The 16,129-nt window shown below is 42.4% G+C and overlaps 1 protein-coding gene across 2 annotated transcripts in view; it reads left to right on the top strand.

Moving 5' to 3' along the window:
• The window catches only part of HKDC1 (hexokinase domain containing 1), a 42,369-nt gene that overhangs the window by 23,075 nt on the left and 3,165 nt on the right, over positions 1-16,129 (top strand). The window contains exons 10-17 of one of the 2 annotated variants that reach the window (XM_006915561.2): positions 679-983; positions 2,585-2,730; positions 2,825-2,944; positions 6,764-6,859; positions 7,049-7,148; positions 8,478-8,661; positions 10,601-10,756; positions 14,506-14,739. In XM_006915561.2, the coding sequence (XP_006915623.1) occupies positions 679-983; positions 2,585-2,730; positions 2,825-2,944; positions 6,764-6,859; positions 7,049-7,148; positions 8,478-8,661; positions 10,601-10,756; positions 14,506-14,739 (1,341 nt within the window). The remainder of the gene's footprint in view (positions 1-678; positions 984-2,584; positions 2,731-2,824; positions 2,945-6,763; positions 6,860-7,048; positions 7,149-8,477; positions 8,662-10,600; positions 10,757-14,505; positions 14,740-16,129) is intronic. The other variant, XM_015592298.2, reaches the window with a different exon arrangement.

Here is a 16,129-nt window from a genome sequence, read left to right as displayed (position 1 = left end):
GAGTGAATGTGGAGTCTGCTTTCATCTTGCTGGCTGGGTTGCTTTAGGGGAGCATTCTTAAAGAAATATTCAGCTAAAGCCAATTGCCTGACTAGGCCATCCATCCACCTGTCCATCCAGCTATCCATCTGTCCATTATTATTGAATACCTACTATATGGTAAGACTGGAAAGTAAGATACACCCAGTTATAGATGGGAAAAAATTGGGATGGTAGAGGTTGCCAAGCTCAATGTAGGATACTGGTAGGTAAACAGTGAAATGAAAATTTCCCAGAGGAGGGAGAGTGAAAGACCCTCTGTCTAACAGAGATGGCAATGGAAGTCAGGTGGACACACCCTGGAAAGAGCTAGGGACAGAACTCTTCCCCTTTGGGCAGAGATGATGTTCAGCTAATACTGAACATGCCCTATGTATGCATCTGCCCAACTGGTTAACATATTAGTGATAAAATAGACACTTCTTTGAGCTTCCCAAGAGTCCCATCCAATTGCTCCAGCTGCCCTAGTTATCCTTGGTCACCCCCCTCCTTCCCTTCCATCCAGCAACTAAAGGGGTGAGCCCTGGCCCAGCAGGACTCCCCAGGACCCCATTCAACTGCTACACCTGTGTCTGTTCCCACTGGCCAGGCCTGGGCCTTTATAATTATTACATATTGTTCCATCGCTTCTACCTTCAGATATCCAAAACGCCTGCACAAGGTGGTGAGGAAACTGGTCCCGAACTGTGACGTCCGCTTCCTCCTGTCGGAGAGTGGCAGCACCAAGGGGGCCGCCATGGTGACAGCGGTGGCCTCCCGCGTGCAGGCCAAGCGGAAGCAGATTGACAGGGTGCTGGCTTTGTTCCGACTGACCCAAGAGCAGCTTGTGGGTGTGCAGGACAAGATGCGGGCTGAGCTCGAGTACGGGCTGAAGAGGGACACCCACCCACTGGCCACAGTCAAGATGCTGCCCACCTACGTCTGCGGGATGCCAGATGGCACAGGTGGGCCGTGCACAGCTCTTTTCTCTGAAGAGTCACCCAGAGCTCCCATCAGAATTCCTTAAATCCAGTTAGGTTTTTTGTTTAAGAGCTTTGGATTCATGTCTGTAATGGAGGGAGGTAGAGAAGGGTAGAAGGTTGATACTCCTGAGTCTATTTGCTGTGGTTGATCCAAGGCATTTGCAGTGAAAGAATAGTTAAAGTACTCAGAGTACGTGTGTGTATCTGTGTAACTGAGAACATGGAGTGTGCCCCACGTTGTCGGCAAGCAGAGGAGCCAGATGCTGTCTCCAGGAGTTGCTATCTGGATACTTGGAGCTGTCTGACTTGTCTTCTCGCCAACTTCTCTGCCTCTCTTCTCTCCTGGGACTTGGGTCTCTTGCTCTCCCTTCTCGTCACTCTCTGGTCCTGACTTTTCCAACCCCTGATTCTTCTCCTGGTCCTCTGTGATCTGCAGAGAGTAGCCACTCAGCAATGGAGTCAGTACTTTAGACAAGGAAGTTCACCTCTTGAACCTCATGAACTTTGTATAATGCTTTATGTCTAGTAGTTTGCTTTTGAGCCTTTAATTTCATTTTGCCGTCACAACCACTTGTGTATTACATAAAGAGAGAATGATTCACATTTTATGGATGCCAAAATTGAGACTCAGAGAGGTTAGATGACGTAGTCAGGGTCACACGGCTATACTTTGAATCTCTCAACAACAAAGATCTTTTCCAGAGCCAGTATCCTTCGAGTCTACATAAGGAAAAAAAAACTGAGAGCAGTAAAAGACACGGTCTAATTAGTCATTCCTTTACCCTTCTATCTTCCTGGCTTCATTCCTCAAAGTTTCATTAAGCGCCTACTAAATGTCAGGCTGTGGTCTAGGCACAGTGATAGAGCAGTGAGGAAAACGCGGTCCCTGCCCCTGTGGAGCTTATGTTCTGTTGGGCTGGCAGACAATAAAAACCGTGGTATTATGCCATGTAATTACAGATGCTATGAAGAAAAATAGCAGGACAAGGGGCGAGAGAGCTGGCTGGGCGTGAGGTCTTTGGCAAATGCGAGGCACAGCGCAATGACCAGTGTGGCTAGAGCAGAGTGAGTGAGGCAGAAAGGCTTCACGGAACAGACTGTGATGCTCTGTGATGTTGAAGTGAGAGGCCCTGATGGTACTGGGGGTCGGACTTGATATGGTTTCTTATTAGTCAGGTGCGGGTGTAGGAATCTGGGGAAGGGGAGATCAGGCACAGGAAGAATTGCTTCATGCTGTGGATGCACAATTCCTCTCTGCCATACAGACAGGATGGAATCACCTTCCTGTGCAGTCAGGGTAGCCTGGCCTGGTAGCCTCACCCTCAGAAGCTCCTTGAGTGTAAATATCATGTGTGACCTTTACCAAATACCAGAAAAATCAGATGAGCCTCAGACAGGCTCAAAGTGCCTGCCCAGTGCTCTGACACTGCTCGGTGACCACCACATGCCTCTGGCCCATGAGCCCCAGGGGGGCAGGGCTGAGTCTGCTTCTTTTCTGCATCTCCTCTTCCCCCCAACACCTCCACACAAGTCCCTGCTCTGTGCATGCTGGTGGAATGCAGCCCCCACTTTCTCTGCTGCAGAGAAGGGGAAGTTCCTCGCCCTGGATCTGGGGGGAACCAACTTCCGAGTCCTCCTGGTGAAGGTCAGAAGTGGACGGAGGTCAGTGCGAATGTACCACAAGATCTTTGCCGTCCCTCTGGAGGTCATGCAGGGCACCGGTGAGGAGGTAAACGCCAGGCTGGGGGTCCTGCGTTCCGAGGTACCAGCCAGCCACCCCGTATTACTGCCGACCCTGTATGACTGCCACTCTCTCCCTGCAGCTGTTTGACCACATTGTGCAGTGCATCGCTGACTTCCTGGACTACATGGGCCTCAAGGGAGCCCCGCTGCCCTTGGGCTTCACGTTCTCGTTTCCCTGCAGACAGACAAGCATTGACAAGGTAAGACAGCCCGCCAGACTTGCAGCCTGCCCCATGGGCATCCCTCCTCCACCAGGGGGATCTCAAGGTAACTCGGAGGCACTGTTCATTTTATTTAGGGGGTCTTAGGTTCAGAGCAGCTGGGAAAATGTGATTGAGAATTTTAACTTTAATTTTTTCTATTTATTGTGTTGCATTTTCATTATTATTTTTTAGATTGAAGTTCACAAAAGAATTGAGGGTAGTATACGTTAAAGGGACACATACGTAAGAATACTGTTAAGAGAGGTCAAATCATATGGTGGAGAGATAGAAAGATGGTTAAGGCCATCTATAACACTCAGGCAGTAATATTATCTGTGTCTTTCTGGGTAGTCAGCATAAACAGGGGAACACAATGGGTGGTAAGGTTTTTACTGTCTGATGAATGAAGCTTATCAGTGTATCAGAAGAAATGCCTTTCTTTCCCGACATTAGACTCTCAGAAGGAATTTATCACATAGTGACTTATTTAGTTGACTAAAGAATATCAAAGATAATAATTTAAATGCATTATTCATAATAACTTAGAAACATATAGCACAAGGTCTTTCTTAAAATTCTTGGATTAAAACACCATTCACCAGCTCATGGAGTATGGAATTCGCTCTCTCTCTGAGAGGCTCACATCAACCAAGGCATAAAAGCAGGATGCCACTCCTGAATTTACAGGGAGAACTCTGGTAGCAGAACAAGTCAACCAGAGTTCATGACAATAATAATGGGAACAATAGTACCAAAGATTTGTTAAGATTTTGCCTAATCCACTCATTGTCCTCATGAGGTAATACACTGTTTTTGTTTTGTTGTATTGTGTTTTTACCATTTTTTATTGTGGTAAAATACACATAACATAAAATTTACCACTTTATTTTTAAGTATACAGTTCAGTGGCATTTAATTAAGTACATTCAGATTGTTGTGCAACCTTAACCCTATCTATCTTCTGAAGTTTTTCATCTTCCCAAACTGAAACTCTGTTCCTATTAAATAGTAATTCCCAAATCTCCCTCCCCCAGCTTCTGGCAACCGCCTTTCAACTTTCTGTCTGTGACTTTGACTAGGTACCTCGTATAGGTGGAATCAGTCTATGCCCTTTTGTAACTGACTTATCTCACTCAGCATAATGTCCTCAAGGTTCATCCATGTTGTGGCCATGCATCAAAATTTCTTTCCTCTTTAAGGCTGAATAATATTCCATTGTACGTATACATAGGTTTTAATCATCATTTTGTAGTTGAGAAAAATGGAGGGACAGAGAGGTTAAGTAAGTTGTCCAAGATGCCACACTGGTAACCAGTGGTGGAGGGTTCCAACCCGGCACACTAGCCTGAGAGCTGGGCTCTTGCATCCTGCCTCTGTGGGGACCAGGGCTCAGAGTCCAGGAGGCACACTCCCAACGCCAGTGGTTTCGAACCATTTTGGCTATAATACACAGTATACCTACATATATATAATCAAACCCCTCCCCCCCCAAAACAAGAAATAGTATTTAACCTTGTTGTGTGACTTATACTCTGCTTTCTACCCTATTTTATTTTTCATATGAGGAAATCGAGGCCTGTAGATCTCTTCTGATGGGTAGGCGCACAATCCGAACTGAAACGGAGCTCTCCAGGGCTCTTAGAACACCATGAAAACAGAGGCCTCCTCATCCGGCTCCAGTCCTCCAGAGGACAGGGAGAAAGATGTTCAAAAGACTGAATTGTCTGGTAATAAGGCTGGTCTCTCAAAATTAAAAATGCCAGAATGCTAAGAGCCAGAACATCTCAAGATTTCATTTCTCGATGTTCACTACAACACTGCTTTTTAATAATGAAAAATTAAAAATAGCACAATGTCTGGCAATGGAGAGTGACTCAATAAATGAACTATAGTATATCAATCATGTGGAATTCATTCATTACTTGATTTCCCTTTAATGAACACATCTGCCGTGCTGGCTCTGTGCCAGACATCATTCCAACTGCTTCACAGATACGACCTACCTGACTGGGAGACGGCAGAGCACGAGAGCTAAGAACTTGGGTGGGTCTGGAAACACATCGCCTCAGTTTGAATCTCGGCTTCTCTACTTATTGGCTGCATAAACTTGGGCAAGTTATTTGACCCCTCAGTACCTTGATTTCCTCATTTAAAAAATGGAGATAAAAATAGTACTTATTCAACAGGTATGTTTTATGGATTTTATTTTTGTGCAATTATATTTGAAGAGTATTTTCCTCAGTAAAGGAATGTGTCAGATCCACATTAACTGACCTGAAAAGGTCTAGAAGATACATTATTTAGTGAGAAAAACAAATTTCAGTAGTCCACACACCATATGAATTTATTAAAAAATACATGTAAACAGAAAAAGGTCTGGAAGGATTCATACCAGACTGATAATAGAGGTTACCTCAGATTGGGGAGATGAGGGATTAAAGGAGACTTTATCAGTAACGCTTTAATTTTTCACAAGGGCAATGCATTCCTGTATTACTGCTGCCATTAAAAATTAATACAACATGGGGAAAGGGAGCCATGTGCAGCTGTCCACAGTCCTGAATGATCAGTGGCACCAGGACACAGCTATTTCTCTTGACCCAGGACACTGGGCCTCCAGGTCTCTCTCTCTCCCAGAAGTTCTGGTAGGTTCATGAAGACACAGCTTAGAGGGAGGGGGAGACCTATGAAGTAAAATAACCGATAGCTGGGGAGAAAAAAAGGACTTTTAAAATAAAGATGTTGTTTCTGTATAATTGCAACTAATAAGAGAGATTTTTCAATCGGCAATAAATCTCTAATGTTCTAAATATATCCACCAGGAAAGGACCAAGGGAACCTAGCTTTCTAAGGACTGTGAAATGCAGCGGGGACGCGGGCTGAGGGCCTCTGGTGAGGTGGCCTTCCAGTCCACAGTGTTGAGGGCTCTACCATCAGAGTTGCTGGCCACCTCTCTTATCCCGGGAACTCTCATGGCCTAGACGCTCCAGCTCTACCTGCCCTCATCCCACCTACGCTACAGAGTCTGAGGCTAGACTAATTCCTGCCCCCAGCTAACAGTATATCCTTTGCTTTCTTTTAAAAATTAAAATTTCTTTTAAAAATTTTCTCAGTATTATAAAAAATTATACATACTAATTTTAGGAAAACTAGAAAATGTAGACACACGTAATCTAGAACCCAAGAGAGATCCAATATCAACTCCAAGGAATATACGTTGTTTCAGAATTTTTGCCAGATACATGTGCGTGCATGTGCACGTGTGTGTGGTTTTTTAAAAGAGTAATGGAATAATTACCACCTGTATTTGTTTAATGTGTGTTCATTTAACAGTGTATGGTGAACATCTTTCTCTAGCATCCAATGTTCTCTTACAGTATACTTTTTTATGACTATAATTTTTCCTATATTGATGTACAAGACAAGAGATCCATTTTTGTTGGAATGATAGGATGCCTCTAGTTTTTTATTGTGGAACAATGCTTTGATAAACATTCTGTAGCTTTATCTTTAATCACATCTTAATCTGTCCTTGGCAAATTAGAAGTAGGGTCACTATGATGCAGGCCTTTGTTCTGTGCAGTCATGGCCAGGGAACATGAATTAACCAATAATGAACACTAATTGTTACAATTATTACACCTCGTCTGAGCACCATGCTTTGTGATTCCTCTGGACCCAGCATTAGGGCTGCAGAAATGGAAGCAGTCAAAAGCACACACATCTGACTAGCAGTTAACTACCTATTAGATATTGAAGTTGTGTAGTGGTCCCAGAAAACTACTGATAAAATGAATATCCCCTCCTTTCTTTCAGGGAACACTCATTGAATGGACCAAAGGCTTTAAGGCTACCGACTGTGAAGGGGAAGACATGGTGGACATGCTCAGGGAAGCCATCAAGAGGAGAAATGTATGATATGGTGTTGAGGCCCATGCCTCACCCAGCCCTTTCCCCCAGGCCCTCTGCTCTAACGTCCTATGCCCAGCCCCGTGACTCTGACCTCTTCCTCCCCCCACCCCCAAACCTTGGGCTGATATGCCCTTCCTGATCCTATTCAGCCTGCACATTCTACTTATAGTAGAGCTGTTTCCTTTGCAGGAGTTTGACCTGGATATAGTTGCAGTCGTGAATGACACAGTGGGGACTATGATGACCTGTGGCTATGAAGATCCTAATTGTGAGATTGGCCTGATTGCAGGTAAGTGATCAGGCATGTCCCATTTCATCCTTTGGAGGTTCTTTTTTAACATAGTGAGGGGTGGGGGGCCATTGTTCCATTCAGAGGCTCTGAAGCCCCCTTTGTCCAAGGCAGACATGAAGTTAAAATTGGGATTCCAGGTCCCCTAATTCCTAAGTCTTTACTTAATACCTTTCTCTGTTAAGGGTCCAAAGCCAAGGTGGTTCTTTCTGTTGAAGAAGGAGAGTGACACAGAAAGAGGGGATTTTCAGATTAGGGCCTTGAAGCAGATTATCCTGGGATGAATCATGTTGGATTCATGTTGGATCATGTTGGCCTGGGACCGAAGGAGCTAGATTTTGATGTTGGCTCCAATGTACACTTCCTCTGTTCTCTGACCTTTACTGGCTGGCAGGGTGCACAGAATGGGGAAGAATTAGACACCTAGGAGAAGAGAAGAGAGTGATTAAGGGTAAGGGTGGATTCTAGTGGGATGACTCTTTTTAAGAGGTGGGGGGACAGGTGGGAATTGAACAGGTGGAGATAGGGATGAAGTGCATTCCAAGTGACAGGCACAGGTTAAGTAATGAAGGAATCTGGGAAAGTTGTTCCAGTTGGTTATCTGGGGTTCCTGAAGGTGAGTTGTAGGTGGGGATATATTGAGATGGGGATATATTGAGATGTCTTCAATGCCATGTAAGAAGTTTCAGTTCATTCTAACTTTTACCTACTTTGTGACCTTGGGCAGGTTACTTATTCTGTCTGGATTTGAGTTTCTTCAACTGTGGAAGGAGTTGGGCTAGATCTAGGAGAGAAGAGAAGTGAGACTTATTTAATTGAGTATTATAGTTGTCTGGACTGTTGTATTGAGAATAGTTCTGAGGCCAGGTCATGGACAAAGCAGAAGAAGATGGCTTATAGATGCCAAGTGTTTGCTTATCCAAGACTAGATGATTCTTCATCATCCCTTCCAGCTCTGACTGCTAATTCTAAGACTACTTGGAAGCTTACTTTGTGTGCCTATAGCTTAACAATGATGATGATGATGATATCACAGGTACCATTTATCGAATACTTACTATGTGGAGGAAACTTATAGACAGCATCTCATTTTTTTTTTTTAATAACAAATTTATAAGGCAGGCACTATTTCCTTTGTATAGATGAAGTAACGGGACCTTTGAAAGATGAGATACTTGTCTAAAGTCACTCACCAATGAGCGTAAAGCTGGAATCCATACCTAGTTGTATATGACTCTAAGCTGGAATTCCTATGTACTGCACTCTGCTGCCTCTTTGAGACCTTGTGGTACCTTTCTAAGACTAAAGTCTCTTCATGATTCCTTCTAGGAACAGGCAGCAATGTGTGCTACATGGAGGAGATGAGAAACATCGAGTTGGTGGAAGGGGACAAAGGGCTGATGTGCATCAATACAGAGTGGGGAGGATTTGGAGATAATGGCTGCATAAATGACATTCGGACCCAATATGACAAGGAGGTGGATGAGGGGTCTTTGAATCCTGGCAAACAGAGGTGAGAAAATGGATCTGTACATTTATGCAGGTTGTGTAGTTTATGACTTTACCAGGGGGAGGGGACCATTTTCATATCATAGACACTATAGCTTTGTATATTTATTAGAACTCTCTATCAGATGTCAGTGAGCTGTCTTATTTGAATGAAAGCAAAATATTATGATGAGTTTCTAATAAGTAGAAAGAAGGAGTGCCTTTTTAAAATTACCATGAGATATCATAAGGGCTACCGGTAGCTTTGGAAGTGAGGCAGAGGCTGTTGAAAAGTGTATTCTCTGTGGGCCAGGTGTCACAGAGCAGGGACATGGTGACTCAGTGGGTCCTTTTGGGGTGGGCATCTGGTAGGTCCAATTTAGAGGTCGACATCCTCAGCCTTTCAAGAGCTGGCTGCCAGGATGCTGACCTCTGCTATTCTGGGGTAGGGAAGTGGCTGCAGGTGAAGGTGGGAATCCTGGTTTTCAACCAAGACATTGTGTCCCGACACGGGTGACCATCACTTTTGCGGTGTACGCAAACTATTAGTCATACTAAAAATACTGAAATAAAGGAATGTTTTTTTTTTTTTAAAGTAATTTTCACCTGCATTCTTGTATACCTTCTTCAGAAGGAGAAAAAGGAGTAGATAGAGATAGAGCTATCATGCTAGGAATTGATAATTAACCTGAGCCTGTCCATTAGAACAGGGGTTGGCAAACTGTTTCTGTAACAGACCAGAGAGCAAATGTTTTACTATCAGGCCATATGGTCTTTGTCATAACTAAACTCAGTGTCTTAATACATAAAATAAAGTGGATGTTGACAGAATATAGATTTACCATGGTGGGTGATATCCAAGTGGAGAAGTTGAGCAGACTGGAAATGTTACACTGTGTAGGAAGAGGCTTGGGCAAGGCAAGACTGGCCCTGGTGATTTCTCATCTTCCTTTGGCACTAGTCTTTGTTACTGGAAGGCAGGTGAGTTGTGGAAAGGGCAGCTGAACTAGAGATTGCCCCCAAAAGAAGGGAATTTATCTCTGAATCCTAAGTTGGGGACATCCAAATATTGTGGCTCTTCTTAAGGGGCAAGGGGCAAGTTCCTTCTTAGTTTTGTGACTAAATCCCCTGGAGGCTTATATTTTTTAGAATGAGCGTTTAAGGGAGCAGCATATTTAATTTGCTGCCATAATTAGTCTGTGTCATGTTGGTTCCACATTAGGTCCTGACCATTGAAGAGAACACAAGTCCAGCGCATAAGTTTCTGATTCCCATTTGACCCTGCAGGCAGTGGTGTTCCAGCTCTGCATCATTGTTATTAATACTGTCATACATACCTGTGCAGAGTGCCTGGTCAGTGCCTGTTGGCTACGAAGCACCTTTTCCTCTTGCTCCTTGCCTCATATTGTTCACGACCTGTAGAAAGGGGAAAGAGCTAACATTATTTGAGCATTCCTGGTGGGTGCAGACAGTTTAAATGTACTATCTTGTGGAGCAGAATCTCTAGTGGAACAGATTTGTATTTGTTCAAATACAAAGCAACAAGAATCTTTAGTAGAACAGATTTGTAATATAAAGCCAAGGAGAATTGGCTTTGGGGCCAGGAGAGGGACTAACTTTTGCTTAATGCCTATTGTACACCAGATGCTTCCATCTCAACAGTCTTGTGGGGTCAGTGCTTCACGCTCCCTGTTTCATAGATGATAACTCAGGTTATGCAGCTAGTATGTGGCAGAGCTGGGACCTGGCTTAGTCAACATGGCTCCAAAGCCTGGCTTTCCCACATTATGCTGTCTTAGGCATTGCATTTCTTTTGCCCTGCTGCTCATTCTGAAACACTCCGAATCAGGTAGCTAGTGGATGCCAATGGCATGTTCCACACCCTGACCCGTGATCCTTTCAGGAACCATTCACCAGCACTGATTTTCCTGCTTTCACCAAACTCATTCCTCTTCCACAAACAGATATGAGAAGATGACCAGTGGGATGTACCTGGGGGAGATCGTGCGGCAGATCCTGATCGACCTGACCAAGCAGGGTCTCCTCTTTCGCGGGCAGATTTCAGAGCGTCTCCGGACCAGGGGCATCTTTGAAACCAAGTTCCTATCCCAAATTGAAAGGTGATATGTAATCATGTTCACCTGCTCAGTGTGAGAGGCCCTGATTTGGACGTGCCGTGGTCTTGCTAGGGTTGGGCAGAGTTGAAGTTTAAAAATAAAAACAGGCCAAGATCAGGCAGAGGCTTACCTCCTGGGGTTGCCCCGTCTCTCCAGCTGCATCAGGACCACAGCCCAAGGGTATGCACACAGTTGAGGGGCCAGCAGCCTGTCTGGGCCACAAGGTCCCTAAGCTGTTACTACACAGGAGTTAGCTTAGGCTAGAAAACGATTGCCTTTTCTTCCTGAAAAGAAAATGTATCCATAATACGAAAAAAAATGGTGTTTTTAAAAAATCACTCATATGCTCACTACTAAATACAGCTGTTTTCATTTTTGCATATTATAGTCCCTTTTAAGTTCTTGAATGTTTATAAACATACTTTCGTGATTGCGATTACATTACTCATATCATTCTATATATTTTTTTATTCAGTGTTTGTTCATGGAAATTTTCACTTATAATTCTGGTTCTTATTTTTTATTATGAAAAGTTTTAGACATATGAAAAAATAGAATAGTAAAATGAACCCAATGTTGTCATCACCACCTTCAATAATGACCACTCATGGCCGAAGTCTATATAGTCCTACTTTTTCCATTCCCAAGGTGGCTTAATTTGAAAGAAATTTTATGGCAATTCATTGATAAACATTTCAAAATATATTTCTAAAATACGAGTTATTTAAAAAATATGTAACCGTAGTACCATCATCATGCCTGAAATAGCTAATGATAAACCTTATCTCAAAATATCCTGTCAGTGTTCCCATTGCCCAAGATGTCTAAAAATAATGGTTTTTATAGTTCTGTTTGCATCATTATCCAAACAAGGTCCATTTATTGCATTTGGTTGATATGTTTGTTAAATCTCTTTTAATCAATAGAATTTCCATGCCTCTCTTTTTCTCCCTTGTAATATATTTGATGAAGAAACTATCCATTTATTCTGAGTTTCTTATATTCTAAATTTTGCTGATTGCAGCACTTAGCATTTTCTTCTGTCCCTTATATTTCTTGCAAACTCATAGTTAGACCCAGATGCATGATTAGATTTCGTGTTGCATTTTGGACAAGAATATTTCACAGGTGACATTGGGTTGTCTATCTGTCTCTCTTTTATGATGTTAGCTGTCATTGATGCTTCTTGTCTAGATCTATAATTTCACTAGAGATTGTAAGATGATGATAATTTAATGCTATCATTCCTTCCGCATTTATTAACTGAAATACTTCTAGAAAGAGACACTTCCCCATATCAACTCTTCGGTGTAATTATCATTTTAAATGGCTGCATTATGTTATGTTATGTTTCTATACTATAATTTACTAAATTTCCCCTTTGGTGTAGGATATCTACCTTGTAATTTATGGATTTCTGCAATTCTGAGCAACACCATAATTATTCTTTTTGTACATAGTAATTTGCATCTTGTGAATTATTTCCTTAGGAGTAGAAGCATTTGGTTAAAAGAAGCATTTCCCTATGGACACACCTTTTTAGAAAGGTAGTTCCAGTCTCCACCACCACCAGTTATGTACAAATGTCAGCTTCACTGCTTTTCATATCAGCACTGGATGTTTGGAATTTCTCTCAACTTGCCTTCATTCATTTAATTTTCCCGGTCTTTATGGCTAGGTGCCAGCAAACCAAAAATCACTTTGGGGGAAAAAAAATCCCTCTATAAATGAGGGCAGTGTACTTAATGAGGGAAATCAGATGGACTGTTGCAGAGCAGTTCTTGTTGTCTAAGGAGATGTAGAATCAGTAGCAGCAGCAACAGTTTTGTGTTTTTGAAGTGTTGATTAGCAAATGTTCAGTACCCTTTTTTGGTCTGGTCTTCAAGCCATAAAATTTGAAAGTTGCAAGTTAAAAGTCATCATGTTTGGCAGCTACAGGGGTCCTCTTGCTGTGTGTGTAGGGGGGAATAGCTTCTCCCTCATGTGCCAGAGATAAACAGATTGTCTTATCTTTGCCCCTTTTTTTTTGACCTGAATACAAAGAAGGTTGTTCCTGGACAAAGCAAGTCGGCAGGACCTATATGCCTCCAGAAATATTTGCTTCTGCCACACAAAATGTGTCTGCTTTGGATTCTTTGATTTCTACAGGCATTAAAAAAAAAAAATTATGGAATAAAAAGAAAATCATATCTGTCTAGTGTCAATGAGGAGATGGTAGGTGCTATGTTGGCTGCGGGCCATTTCAAAGTGTGTTGTTGAATGAATGAGACAGTGATTCTCAGGGGAAGAATCCTGGATTTACAGTCTCAGAGCCTAAGCTTAAGATTCATCTCTGCCATTTAACTCGTTTGTCCTGTATGACCTGTATGAAGCAGGTAGCTTCACCTCTCTGAACCCCAGTTTCCTTCTTTACAAGATAAATAATTGCTCTGCTGCTTAACCCCAAGGATTATTCTGAGGATCTAGTAAGGGAACATACATGAAAGAACTAGGGAAACTGTGAAGGGCTAGACTGTGGAGGGAATTTCAGGGTTTATTTTTAGACATACCAGAAAACCCCCATTTTTTTTTTCTATACAGTATTATTAATTTATAAGCAAAAGGAAGAAAATGAGAATTACTAATAATCCTGTTATCATCTGAATAGATTTCCTTCTGCTCTTTTTTTTTCTGTGCAAGGATAAACATGATTAAAAACAAAAACAAACCAAGGTCATATGGCACATAGTATTTTATAAATTATTTTCTCACTTAATACATCATGAACATTTTTATAGCATTAAATATTCTCATGCAAACTCATCTGTAAGGTCTAAAAAGGATTTTGTTATCTGGCTCTACCCCCATTTACCTGTTGAATTGTTCTATGGCCATAGAGTTTGTTTCTCAGTTGGTGTCTCTTTGTAACACTCTTCTTCCCTAAGTATCACCTGAAACAGTCAAGGCTATAACTTCATATTGTTTAGCTTGGGAGCTCAGTAAGTTCACTGTGAGATAAGTCAGGTCTAGACTTGAGGCTAACCTGTCTCCATGATGGGTGCTTCTCTGCATGTGCTTATGGTCCTAGCAGGTTACCATTCACTAAGATGCTGATTGTACATTGTATATTCATTTCTTCGTTTTCCCATTGAATATACACAGCTCTGTGCTGTCTCCTATTGAGAACACAGTCTTACCCTCAAAGACCATGTCGTCTAGTTGGGAAGGGAAAGCACATAAAAAATGAATCATAAAAAGTTAAAAAGAAGGAAAGTGGGCTTCCAATTGAATGGGGCCAGAGTATTGGAAGCTGGTGTGTTCAGTGGGAGAGACTCGATTTGGTGTGAGAAGGTGTGTGTTTGAATCCCTGCTCTCTACTCTCTGTGGGCAAGTCTCTAGCACTCTGAACCTCAGATTCCTCTTCTGAAAAATAGCTACCTGCTGTGCTGGTAACTAGATCTAATAATAGCTCCTAGTGAGATAATATATAAGAGGTGCTCACACTTTATTTTTTAAAGATGATAGGACTTCCTGGAGGTGGCAGAAGTTCTTAAGTCTCAGCTTCTAAGGAATTCTATTCCAACTCAACCATCGTCTGGATCATTTTCTCCTCCCTCCTTGCTAGGACATCTAGGGGCAAGGGGTGGGGTCTGTGAGCTGGTTCCAGGATTTCCTATATACCAAATCATATCATCTGCAAACAAAGGCGGTTTGTTTGCAGATGACATGGGCCCCAGAAGCAGGTCCTGACATCCTGCTCTGCTTGCCTGCAGCGATAGGCTGGCTCTCCTTCAGGTCAGGAGGATCCTGCAGCAGCTCGGCTTGGACAGCACATGTGAGGACAGCATCGTGGTGAAGGAGGTGTGTGGAGCTGTGTCCCGTCGGGCGGCCCAGCTCTGCGGCGCTGGCATGGCTGCCATCGTGGAGAAAAAGAGGGAAGACCAGGGACTTGAGCACTTGAAGATCACTGTGGGCGTGGATGGTACCCTGTACAAGCTGCACCCTCAGTGAGTGCCTGAGAAGGGAGGGTTTGGGAGGGTGCTGAGGCTGGGTGTGGACCCAGTTGAATCTGAGAGACAAGGTTGAACCCTGGTGGCTCTGCTTTCTAGTGGTATGATGTGGGAGTATTCATCTTTTCTGAACCCCAGCTTCTTTGTCTGTAAAAGGCAGGCAGTAATAATCTCTACCTCATAGAGCTTCATGAGAATAATGTGGATTGATACATTTAAAGTACTTCACATAGTGCTCAGTAGATAAAAGTGATGAGTTTTAATAAATTTTCTTCTAACATCACAGGGGAGTGATGAGAACGAATACTTTGTATGACATAGAGCATTGTCAATTGCAAGCTAGTTATAATTTTCTTAGCTCAGAATAAGTGGACAGAGGATTAAGGGCCTGTCAGGCAATGTGGGTTTGAATCCTGGCTCCACCACTTGGAACCTGGGAGGCCTAGGGCAAGTTTCTTACCCTCTTTGAGCCCCACTTCTTTATCTGTAAAATGAGGACAAAAATCATACCTGCCTTAATGATTGTTGTGAGGATTAAGTTAAATAGCGTGTATAGCGTGCATAGCATATCACAAAAAGTACAGTGATGAAAACTATTATTTTTATTTTGATGTTTTACATTTTGATTTGGTGAAGAGGAAAAGTATTAACATGTTTGTACAAATTTCCAATTATGTTGAAATGTATACAATGAACATATTATTGTAATCCTCGATCCTTAGCCCTTCCTATGATGCTAATTGTCCAAAATAATTGATGAGTATCTTCTCTTGGATTTCTCCTTGAGGTCACATATTTCTGTTGTGGTTCCTACAAGCCTCTTCATTGAACTAAGACTTAACCAAGGAACAAAACCACATGATCATTTCGATAGGTGCAGACAAAGCATTTAATAAAATATAACACCTTTTAAGATAAGCATACTCAATAAATCAGGAATAAGGGAGCTTCCTCAAACTGATAAAGAACATCTGTGAAAACCAACAGATGATATCATATTTACTGGTGAAAGACTGGATGCTTTTCTCTTAAAATCAAGAACAAGATGTCCATACTCGCCACTGCTATTCAACATGGTACAGCTTCTAAGACTGCCTCCAGATGGTTGTGTGATTTACATTTCTCAGTCAAATCTTGATCTAAGGAGAGGTGTGTAGGAACCAGATCCAAAATATATGACCTCAAGGGGAAAATCAAGGGTAAATCTAGCCAGGGAAGTTAGGCAAGTAAAAGAAGTGGAAGGAAAATATAACACCTTTTAAGATAAGCATACTCAATACATCAGGAATAAGGGAGCTTCCTCAACCTGATAAAGAACATCTGTATTGGAAAGGCAAAAGTAAAACTGCCTTTGTTTGCAGATCACATGATTTGGTATATAGAAAAT

This window comes from Pteropus alecto, unplaced genomic scaffold, assembly GCF_000325575.1.
Source record: "Pteropus alecto unplaced genomic scaffold, ASM32557v1 scaffold155, whole genome shotgun sequence".
Classification (NCBI taxonomy): domain Eukaryota; kingdom Metazoa; phylum Chordata; class Mammalia; order Chiroptera; family Pteropodidae; genus Pteropus; species Pteropus alecto.
This window is presented reverse-complemented; position numbering and strand designations above follow the sequence as displayed.